This window comes from Notamacropus eugenii, chromosome 5 (assembly GCF_028372415.1).
Source record: "Notamacropus eugenii isolate mMacEug1 chromosome 5, mMacEug1.pri_v2, whole genome shotgun sequence".
NCBI lineage: Eukaryota > Metazoa > Chordata > Mammalia > Diprotodontia > Macropodidae > Notamacropus > Notamacropus eugenii.
This window is the reverse complement of record NC_092876.1, coordinates 60,729,269-60,739,835: the sequence shown is the minus strand read 5'-3', so window position 1 is coordinate 60,739,835 and position 10,567 is coordinate 60,729,269. Positions and strand designations below refer to the sequence as shown.

General features: G+C 44.6%; 1 protein-coding gene across 5 annotated transcripts in view; it reads left to right on the top strand.

Moving 5' to 3' along the window:
* The window catches only part of KIF17 (kinesin family member 17), a 59,771-nt gene that overhangs the window by 1,121 nt on the left and 48,083 nt on the right, over positions 1–10,567 (top strand). For all 5 annotated transcript variants that reach the window (XM_072609157.1, XM_072609156.1, XM_072609155.1 and 2 more), the window contains exons 2-3: positions 4,937–5,083; positions 7,793–7,894. In XM_072609157.1, the coding sequence (XP_072465258.1) occupies positions 4,937–5,083; positions 7,793–7,894 (249 nt within the window). The remainder of the gene's footprint in view (positions 1–4,936; positions 5,084–7,792; positions 7,895–10,567) is intronic.

Sequence of the window (10,567 nt, the reverse complement as noted above, 5' to 3'; positions counted from 1 at the left end):
GTGAGGGAGGGGCAGGGGCCGAGGGAGGCCAGGGGAGGACCTAGCACAGATTGGGCCGGGGCGAGGCCCCAGGCCCCTGCCCTCTGCCCTCTGCCTTGCCTCCCCATTCTAGCCAAGACGTGCACCCAGCCCTGGGGAAAAGCACCTGCTGCTTTGGAGGAGTTTACATTCTGTCAGGGGAGGGCGATGGTCCAGAGGCTCGGCCCTGCTTAGCTTCTCTTCCCCATCCAAGGAATCCAGGACACCCCCCTTTTAACTGGGATTCAATCTATACCAGCAGGCTTACTCCCACCCCGCTTAGATTCTGGTCTGCAGGCACCCCTAGCTTCCCTCTGCTCAGGACTCTAGGCCACTGCCAACCCCCTGCCTCATGATTCAGCTCAAATCTGACTTTCTAAAAAAGAGTATTCTTGGTTGCCCTCTCACCCAAGCTAGTGACCTCCAGACTGGCATTATCTTCGATGTTCACTGTCTATATCTTGCATGTACCTAGTGATTTGCATGTTGCATCACATCTCAATCCTTATAACCCTTATAATGTGAGCTCTTTGAGGGCAGGGATGGGTGTTTTTGACTTTCTTTGTATCTCCATCGCTTAACACAATGCCTGGCACATAGTAAGGCCTTAATAAATGTTTGTTGACTGACTGGCTGAACCATACATCACACTCCTACACTCTACCCTACTACCTATCCAGGCTTTGACTTCCCTTTTCACTCAGATATTTGTTTCCCACAGAGTTGCAGTTCTCAATACCCACCATCGTGCCCCGCCCCCTTTTCTTTGCGAGTGTCAACCTCTTCCTTCCAGGACTGAGTCTTCAGCTTTCCTTCTCCCTGAGAGGAAGGGCAATTTTCACGTGTGGAAGGGCAATTGGTCACGTGTGTAGACCTAGGTCTAAGTTCCCCCTTTGCCAGTACTGTCCAGTGTGACCCTGGGCAAGTCATGAACCTTCTCAGTGCACCCACTGAGAGCATTAAACAACTGATAAATTGCTAATCGTTTACTGATTGTCATTGGTAGCAAGCATTTCTTCATCAGAAGTTCTCTGAAATCACAGGCCCAGGTGAAATAAGAAATGGGGCCACAAAAGGATAGCAGAAGGGGGCAGACTTCTGCCCAGAGCCCAGTATGGTCCAGGCCTGACCTGCAGACAGCAGAAGATGATAAAACTTGAGTTTCAATAGCCCTGTCCTGAAATAGCAGGTCTGACTTTATAGAAAGAGAACTTGAGCCCATCCAAAGGATGTCAAAAGAGAAATGTAGCTGGCCTTTCACTAAGCAGTCTTAGGGAGCTCAACAAGCCCCATTTGGTGTGTCCTGGGCACCATACCTCACATCTGTGGCAGACTGCTTCACATTTATTGAGGGACATTGGGACATCAGCCCCTGGTTAGGTCCAAGTCCACCGATCAGATTGCTCAAAGTCTCTCATGTTCTCCTGCCAGTGAATCAATGGCATTGTTAGACTTACTGTGTGACCTTGGCTGGTTTCCCTCTCTGGGCTTCAGTTTCTTAAAATCCTAGAAGTCATCTTGTCCAACCTGAGCAGAACCCCTCTTTTCAACACCTTTGCCATGTGGTCATTTAGCCTCTAAGACTCGTGTGTGTGTGTGTGTGTGTGTGTGAGTGTGTGTGTGAAGTGGAGGACTTATACCACCTCCAGAAGCAGGGATTCTATGATGCAGACACTGGTCAGCTCCTCTCTCTTATAACATGAGATCCCTTTAAACTGGCAGGGACCTCGGAGGCCTTCTACTTCAGCCTCCTGGATTTACAGATAAGAACACTAAGGACCGGAGAGGTTCAATCACTTGCCCATGGTCACACATCTACTAAGCTTCTGTGGTAGGATTTGAACCTAGGCCCTTTGATTTGAATCCACTGCTTTTTGCCCAATCCCCTATTCCAATTAGAGCATTCAAGAGTCCCATGACAGTCGTGTACAAGGGCCATTCTAAAATGTGTTAGTGTCTGACACCATTAGGGGCACTTCAGGGATGTGGGAATGTTGAGTAAGTATCCTCTACTGACCTCAGACCTGACTATTACTGAGGGAAATCTCAAGGTTGAAATCTAGCACTCAGAATTGGGCTAGCAGCTGGCCAGCTTAAGAGTATGCTTCCATCTCTAGTTCTGATGTGAAATATCCCTCAATTCTCCCATTTATTCAAGGATATGAAACCACTGAAAACAAGATGAAAGTTTAACTATGGCTATTTGGGTTTCTCCTTTTATCTAGTCTCATTTTCCAGTTCTCAGGGATGAGCATGGAAAGGAATCAGTGCTTTGGCAGTTTTCCATGATGGAACGGGTTGGACCTGCTCTTAACTCCTGGGGGTCAGAGAAGTGAAGTCTGTGTTTCTCCTGTCCTACCAGTGAGGTTAACCGCCCAACCTTATCTCAGCCCTGTCAAGGCATCCCAAAGTTTGTTTGTTTGTTTTTCCCTGAGTCTCTGATCCCATTCTCACTCTGCCAATTGTCAGGGTTGCTACTTTCCTTCATATGTGCTAAGGTCATCCCTTGTTCTATCTGTGAGTCTCCACTTTCCATTGCCCTGATAATGGCATTCTCACCTGGATTTGACAGCAGACAATGGGGCATGTTTCTGACCTGGGCTGGCACCAAGATTCTTCCTCTTGAAGGAACAGAGCATTGAGTAGAAATTGCAAAAACATTGGGAGGCTTGATGTCCAGGAAAAACTTCCTAACAATTAGGTCTATTTCTATGTGGAATAATATGCTTTGGGAGGCTTTGAATTCTTCTTCCCTATCCAATGCTCATGTAACTCCATTCCAGACTACCTTTTCTGGATTACTCTTGATTTCCACCCTACTGCAATGACATGTCTTCACTCAAGATCACTTTGCACTGGGTTTTGCTCTTATCTGCTTGCACTCACCACATGAAGAGATTCAAGAGGCTTTTTCCTGATTCCCCTAGATGTTAATTTAGTGTTCCTTCCTGAAATCGTTATTTATGCAGAATCACAGGAGAGTTGGAAGGGACTTGCACAACCCTCAAGATCAACCAATACCCCCAAAGGAATCCCTACTTGTAACACACCAGGGCCATATTATAACATAGCTAGAGGTTATCCAACCTCTGCCCAAAGACCTTCAATGAGGGGAAACCCACCACCTTCAGAGGGGACCAATCCACTTCTGGACAGCTCTAACCAGAGATAGCAAATCTAAGTTTGCCTTTTGGTAAGCTATCTTGTTTCTGTCCTGCATTGTATGCCTCCAGTAGGGAGGAGGCCAAGGTCACACAATACTAAATGAAAGGCTGTTGGTCCTTCTTGGGGTCACATAGAAGAAGTGAAATCCCTCTTCCAAGTGAGAGTCCTTCAAATACTTGAGGACATTTAGCTTGTCTCCCTTGAGCCTTTCCCAGGTTAAACATCCACAGTTCCTTCAACCAATCAGTTCTATAGAACAGGTATTTTTAAAGTACTTTATATAGGACACAGTGCTGGGCACCAAGAATGTCATAGTGAAATTAGACACAGAGCTTCTACCCTTGATGAATTGTACTCACTAAACGAGCAGCTTGTGAACTATGTGCAAATCGATAGGGAGAGGACCCCAAGGTTCCCTCTGACCCAGCTACTGATATCTCATCTGATTCAGCTGTTATACCTTTGCCCATCACTGCCCTCACTCTCAGCTGGGAGGATGATACTTTGTGCTGGGCACTAATATCTGAGGACCAAAAGATAAAAATGAGACAATCTCTCCCCACTATTAGGGGGAATAGCAGTAAACACATTTAAGTAAATACAATCAATCAATTGATAAATATTTTTAAGCCCCTACTATGTGCCAAGCACTGTGCTGAGTGCTGGAGGTACAAAGTAGTTTGGGGGATGGATTGCTGGCATAAGGGAGAATCTGGCAAGGCTTCATGTAGTGCTTGTTTTGAGTGAATTTTGAAGGAAATTCTAGATTCTCAGAGGTGGGAATTTGAGGGGAGCAGTGTAATCCAGGTATGAAGGGATGGCCTTTGCAAAGGTATGGAGATGAAATGCCATATTTAAATTAAACAGGCTAGAAGGTAGAATGCCTGAAGGGGAGGAATATGAACTCAGTCTAGAAACGTAGGCTGAAGTCAGGTTGTTAAAGGCTTTAAACGCCAAGTTGAGAAGCTGGTGTTTGATCATAGGGGCAATAGGGAGCCACTGGACCTTCTTGAGTGGGGGAGTGACATGATCAGGACCTGGATTTAGAAATGTCACTTGGCAGCAGTGGGGAAGATGGAGAAAAATTAGTCTGGATGCAGGGAGACTAAATGAGAAGGGCATCACAGTAGCTGTGGCCAGAGCTTCCGATGGTTTGAACTAGGCTGGTGGTGTTGGGAGTTGAGAAGGGGATATATGTAAGAAAAGTTGAATGGATAGGAACAGCAAGACTTGGTAATTAATTGAATATGGTGATAGGACTGAGAGAGAATGAAGGAAGACTTTGAGGTTGTGAAGCTCTGCTCCTTAGTAACCGGGTATTTATTTTTCTGTGTCCCTGTAGCTCCCCTTGGTAAAGTGGAAGATCCCAAAGGGCAGGGACCATTCATTTCTGTCTTTGAGTCCCCATCACTTAGCACAGTGAATGACACATTGTAGGTGCTTAATAAGTAAGTATTGATTGATTGAGATGCCATGGAGCTATAGCTGTTCTCAAATCCCAGGGCTGCTTCAGAGCTCCAGGAATGGTTCAGACCATCCCTTCTCCCTTTATAGGGAGGTGAGTAGAAGGCAAACCACTCCACCCCCCCCACCCCCGACCAAGAGTCACCTAACAGCTTGGGCCCACAGCCCACCTTTGACATTAGTTTTGCTTTTACAATTTCTTTTTTTTTCAATGAACAAACATCAATTTTCTCTCCTCCCCTACCCCATACCCCCTAAATATCTATGTCTGTGTTGGCTCTATGTGCAGGGTGTCACCGAGGGCTACAATGGCACTATCTTTGCCTATGGCCAGACAGGCAGTGGAAAGTCTTTTACTATGCAAGGCCTGCCGGACCCTCCTACCCAGAGAGGCATCATCCCCAGAGCGTTTGAACATATTTTTGAGAGTGTCCAGGTATGAGGGCTGGAGAGGGTGGAACTGGGCTGGGAGGGGATGCTGGTTGAAAAGAAAGGGACCCATGGGTCAGAAATCACCTTAAACCTTCACTTTCCATAGGAAAGTGGTGACTTTTGGGAGTGAGGTCCAACAAGAGGAGAATCTATTTCTTCAGACTAACTATTTTTAAAATTATGTTTTTAATCAATTAACACAAATCTTTTCTCTCCCTATCACCTCCCCACTGGAAATTTTAAAAATTCCTTGTAACAAACATACAACAAATAATATTTCACAACCCTTGTAACAAATATTCAGGAAAAACAAATTTCCACATTGGTAATGTCCAAAAATCTCTCATTCTGCACATTTAGTCCATCCCGTCTCTGTCAGAAGGTGGGCAGCAGGCTGTGTCAGAGGTCCTCTGGAGCCGTGTCTGAGTTCTGACATCTTAAGCTGTTTATCTTTACAGAACTTTTGTTTTTGTTGCATAAATTGTCCTGGTTCTTCTCACTTCATTCTGCATCAGTTCGTACAAATCTTCCCAGGTTTCTCTGAAAGTCTCTCTTTCACAATTTCTTACAACTCAGTCGTATTCCATCACAAACCTGCTGTGATCTACCATGATTTGTTCAGTCATTCCCCAATAAGGTGGGGACTCAGTTCTTTGCCACACAAAAAGAGGTTGCTAGGCTTCTTGGTCAAGGTCAGACATCTACCTTAGACCTCACTTTTCTTTTCTTTTGTCCAATTTATCTATTTTTAGTTTTCAGCAATCACTTCCATAAATTTTAAATTTTCTCCCTTTCCCCCTCCCTCCTGAATCCAATCTGATATACATTCCTATTAAACACATTTACACACCAATCATGTTGCATCGAAGAATTATAATGAATGGGAGAAACCATGAGAAAGAAAAGAAAGCAAAACAAAATCAGACAGAAAAGAAAATAGTCTACTTTGCTTTGCATTCCAACTCCATAGTTCTTTGTCTGGATGTGGATGGCATTTTCCTTCATGAGTCCTTTAGGTCCTTGCTTTGCTGAGAAGGGCTAAGTCTATCAAAATCAGTCATTGCACATTGTGGCTGTTTCTGTGAACAGTATTCTCCTGGTTCTACTCATTTCCTCAGCTTCAGTTCATATAAATCTTTCCAGGATTTTCTGAAGTCCATCTGTTCATCATTTCTTTTAGCACAATAGTATTCCATTACATTCATATGCTACAATTTGTTCAGTCATTCCCCAATTGATGGGCATTCCCTCAATTTCCAGTTCTTGGCCACCACAAAAAGAACTCTATATTTTTGTACCCATGGGTCCTTTTCCCATTTTTATGATCTCTTTGGGATACAGCCCTGGAAGTAGTATTGCTGGGTCAAAGAGTAAGCACATTTTTATAGTTTTTTGGACATAGTTCCAAATTGCTCTCCAGAATTGTTGGATCAGTTCACAGCTCCACCAACAACGAATTAGTGTTCCAACTCTCCCACATCTTCTCCAACATTTATCATCTTCCTGTTTTGTCATGTTAGCCAATCTGATAGGTGTGATGTGGTACCTCAGAGCTGTTTTGATTTGCATCTCTCTAACCAAGCAGTTTTTCATATGATTATAGATAGCTTTCATTTCTTTCTCTGAAAACTGCCTGTTCATATCCTTTGACCATTTGTCAATTGGGCAATTGTAAATTGTCAATTGACCACTTGTAAATTTGACTAAGTTCTTTATGTATTTTAGAAATGAGGCCTCACTTTTCTACCTGGAAAAGAGAAAGTTTATAGGAAATTGCAAAAGAACATTTATCCAAATTCGATACAGTAGAAGAGAATTTTTAACTGTTAGAAGGCAAGATGATAAATAGCTCACCTTTATATGGTGCTTTGGTGGTTTACAAAGTACTTTAAAGACGTTGTCTCTTCTGAACTTAACAATAACCCTGTGTGAATTGGTAGCTGCTAATATCCTCATTTTGCTAGTAAGGAAATTGAGCCTGTGAGAGATTAAATTAATTGTTCATGGTCACAGAGAAAGTAAGTGTCAGAGGCTAGGCTTGAACTTAGGTCTTCCTGACTTCAGGTTCAGTGTTCCATCTACTCTTCAGGCTGCCACTCACTGTGCAACATGCCCCATGAGCTGGGGGGTGCAGTTTATAGATCCTTGGGCCTATTGCCAGGAAGACCTGAGTTCAAATCTTACCTCAGATACTAGCTCTGTGTCCCCAGGCAAGTCATTTATCCCTTTTCACCTCAGTTTCCTCATCTGTAAAATGACCTGGAGAAAAAAATGGCAAACCACTCCAGGATGGCTGCCAAGAAATGACCCTAAGTGGGGCCATGAAGAGTTGGACATGACTGAGCAATGACACGTTCTTTACATTGATGTAAATAGTTACTGCGTAGCTAGCTATTTCTGGGTCTCCTTATTTTATCTGGTTTCATGTTCATGTAAATCTTCCTGTATTTCTTTGTATTATTCTCATTCATCATTTCTTATAGCCTAATCAGAGTCTGCTGCATCTCAGGCTTTTGTAAAGAAAGTATTTCGTAAACTGTATAGTTTCAGAGAAACCCAAACTAATATACACTCACCTCCCTTCACACTGGCCAGAGGAGACACAATTTAAAGGCAAGCATCCTTTTGGAGGGACCAGCTTGGGTGCTCTCTGGTCTGGTTTGCAGGGCTCTTTACTGGAGAATAAAAGCCTCTCTCCATTTCCTCCCTACAGTGTGCTGAGAATACCAAATTCTTGGTCCGGGCTTCCTATCTAGAGATCTATAATGAGGATATCCGAGACCTTCTGGGAGCTGACACCAAACAAAAGTTGGAGGTGAGGACACACAGGCCCAGGGAACATCTTTTGGGAACCATGGCCTGGGCAGCCATCAGAAAGAGATGGGCATTAGAGCTTTCTGGACAGGCCAGCCTTGATGACATTCATCTAGAAAATATTAAGTGTTTCTTGAAAGCAAGGGATTGTGTTTGGCTCTGGGGATACAACATGAACAGCAGCCCCTATCAATCACTTGATCAGTCCAAAAATGAACATTTCTTAAACCTCTGCTATGTGCTAGGCACTGTGCTAAGCCACTGGAGATACAGAGGCAAAGAATGAAACAGTCTCTTCCCTCATGAAACTTAACATTCTTCTGGGAGTGGGGTGGGCAGGGAAGGAGAGATGCCGACAGTGGACAGGTAAGGCTAATACAGTGGGGAGTGATGGTAATGGGGAGAACAGTAGACAAGAGGGTGTTCTAAGACAGCTTAGACCAAGCTTTGTCTCAAGCAGGGAGAGACCACTTTCCACTAAGGCTGGGAGAGGCAGGGTGGAGATACAGAAGAGTATTTTGAAGGAAGGTGGGACCCGAATGGGGTCTTGGAAGAAGAGAAAGAATTTCAGCAGGTAGAAATGCAGAGGAAGTGAGTTCCAGGTGTTGGGATTGAGAAGAAGCAGTTTGCAAAAATTACACAGGGGAGACAAGCAGGTCTTTGAAAATAGCTAGGCCAAAATGTAAGAGCGTATTGAGGCAAAGGATTGAGGAAAGTATTGTAAAGGGCCTTGAATGCTAAGGCAAAGAATTTCAGTTTTCTCCCAGAGACTTTTGAGAAACATGGTAGGTTTTCAAGGTGTTTTCTTTACAGACACATCTGTTATCTGGGCAGAATCCCATAGTTGTGAATTTAGTTACGAAGCTTTTTCCATTTCCCAGCGGATGAGCCTTGGTGATGGTTTTGTGGACTTGGCTACTGGCACTGTCTTTAATGAGTCCGTGCTAGACAGAGGCAGCTGGGAGAGTGGACAGCAGGTTAGGTTTGGATTCAGGGATATCTGCCCTGGGATTCTCCTTCAGTTTACTAGGTGTGTGATCCTGGGGCAGTCAGTTAATCTGTCAGCCTCAATTTCCTTCAGCTGTACAACAGGGTAGTTAGTAATAACACCATCTATCTCAGAGGGTAGTTGTGGAAAACTCAGTCAGATAATGGATAAAAAAGCACTTTGGAATGTAAATTTGAGCTATCATGATTATGGCAGTTATGATTATTTGCCAAATGGCTTCTCTAGGTTCTGACCCTTTGTTTATTTGCAGGGGAAGTTCAGGGGAGACCTGAGATCTTTCTAGCTCAAATATTCTGCCATGGACCTTCAGTGACCCTTTAAACCTTCCTTGGCCCTCTCTGCCTCCAGAGCTGCCTTTGCACCCACACTTTCTTTTGTACCGGATCTCCAGGGTTCAAAGACCCCAGAGGATGCCGGTGAACAGATCGAGAACTGGGAGGGATTTTAAAGACATCCTTCAGACTTTATAGATGAAAGAAGGAGAAACCCAGACAGGCCTAGTGAGGGCAAGTGGCCCAGTCAGTGTCAGAACCAATAGAGTTTGGGAGCACAGATTGATAAGGGGATGGGAGGAACCGTTTTAGTTCTCTCAGGCTCCTCAACGAGTTATTGCCAAAGGGACTTGGACATTACGTTCTGCCTGAGGTTACCTGCCAAGAGGGTTCTGACCATTGTCAAGAGGAAAGTGAGAGATGAGGAAAAGAAATGATAGTTTCCATTGTGCTACTGTGAATGCAACTTTAACCTAGAAATTACAGGAGGAAAGCCTGCCCCCATACTTAGTCACATATAAATATAGTTCCATCCCTCCCCCATTCTCCGTCAGCCACTTCATATCCTGAAACCAACTCCAGCAGCAGAAGGAGGGCTGGCCCTGATCTAGTTAAGAGGCAGAAAATCCTAGTGGAATGTGGATTAGCAACGTGACCCTGGGAAAATGGGTTCCCCCCTCTGAGCCTCAGTTTTCTAATCTGTAAAAAAGGGATAATGATACCTGTACTGCCCACAGGGTAGTTGTGAGAGAAGTGTTCTGTGAAGCTCAAAGAATGTGCCACATCAATTTACGTGGTTGTTTATTATTGTACTTAGAGATGTAACTGGGGGAGGGGATGCCACCTACCGGAAATCTCTCCTAATAATCTTAGTTGTCAAATACAAACTTATCCATTTACAGTATGTTAGAGAAGCCCCAAAGCTCAGTCGGAGAGCTCCTTGAGGATAGGGATTATTTCTTTTGGTTTTGTATCCCCAGTGCCTGGCACAGAGTAGTTGTTGGAGGGTGGCGATGGGGTCAAGGTGGCATGGGTTTAGGTTGCTGCACCAGTGAAAAGGCCTTGCCTGTGAAAAACACCTCCAGGCACCCCCTCCCCTTCCCGACCTGCTGAGTCCCCTCTCCCAATAATGCCTCCCTCTTCATTTCAGCTATATTTGATGAAGCAAGTGCCTGACTGGCCACTGAACTGGCCCAAGGCATCTTCTGATTTTAAAGAGAACCTCCCTTCTTACACTGGGAAGAATCCTTCTTCTCCTCCTTCTTCCCCTTCCTCTCTCTTCTCTCTTCCCTTCACCTTGCCCCTTCCCCTTCTCTTCCCCTCCCTTCTCTGTCTGTCTGTCTCTCTCTCATATTCTCCTCCCTTCCCTCTTTTCTCTCTGTGTCCTTCCCTC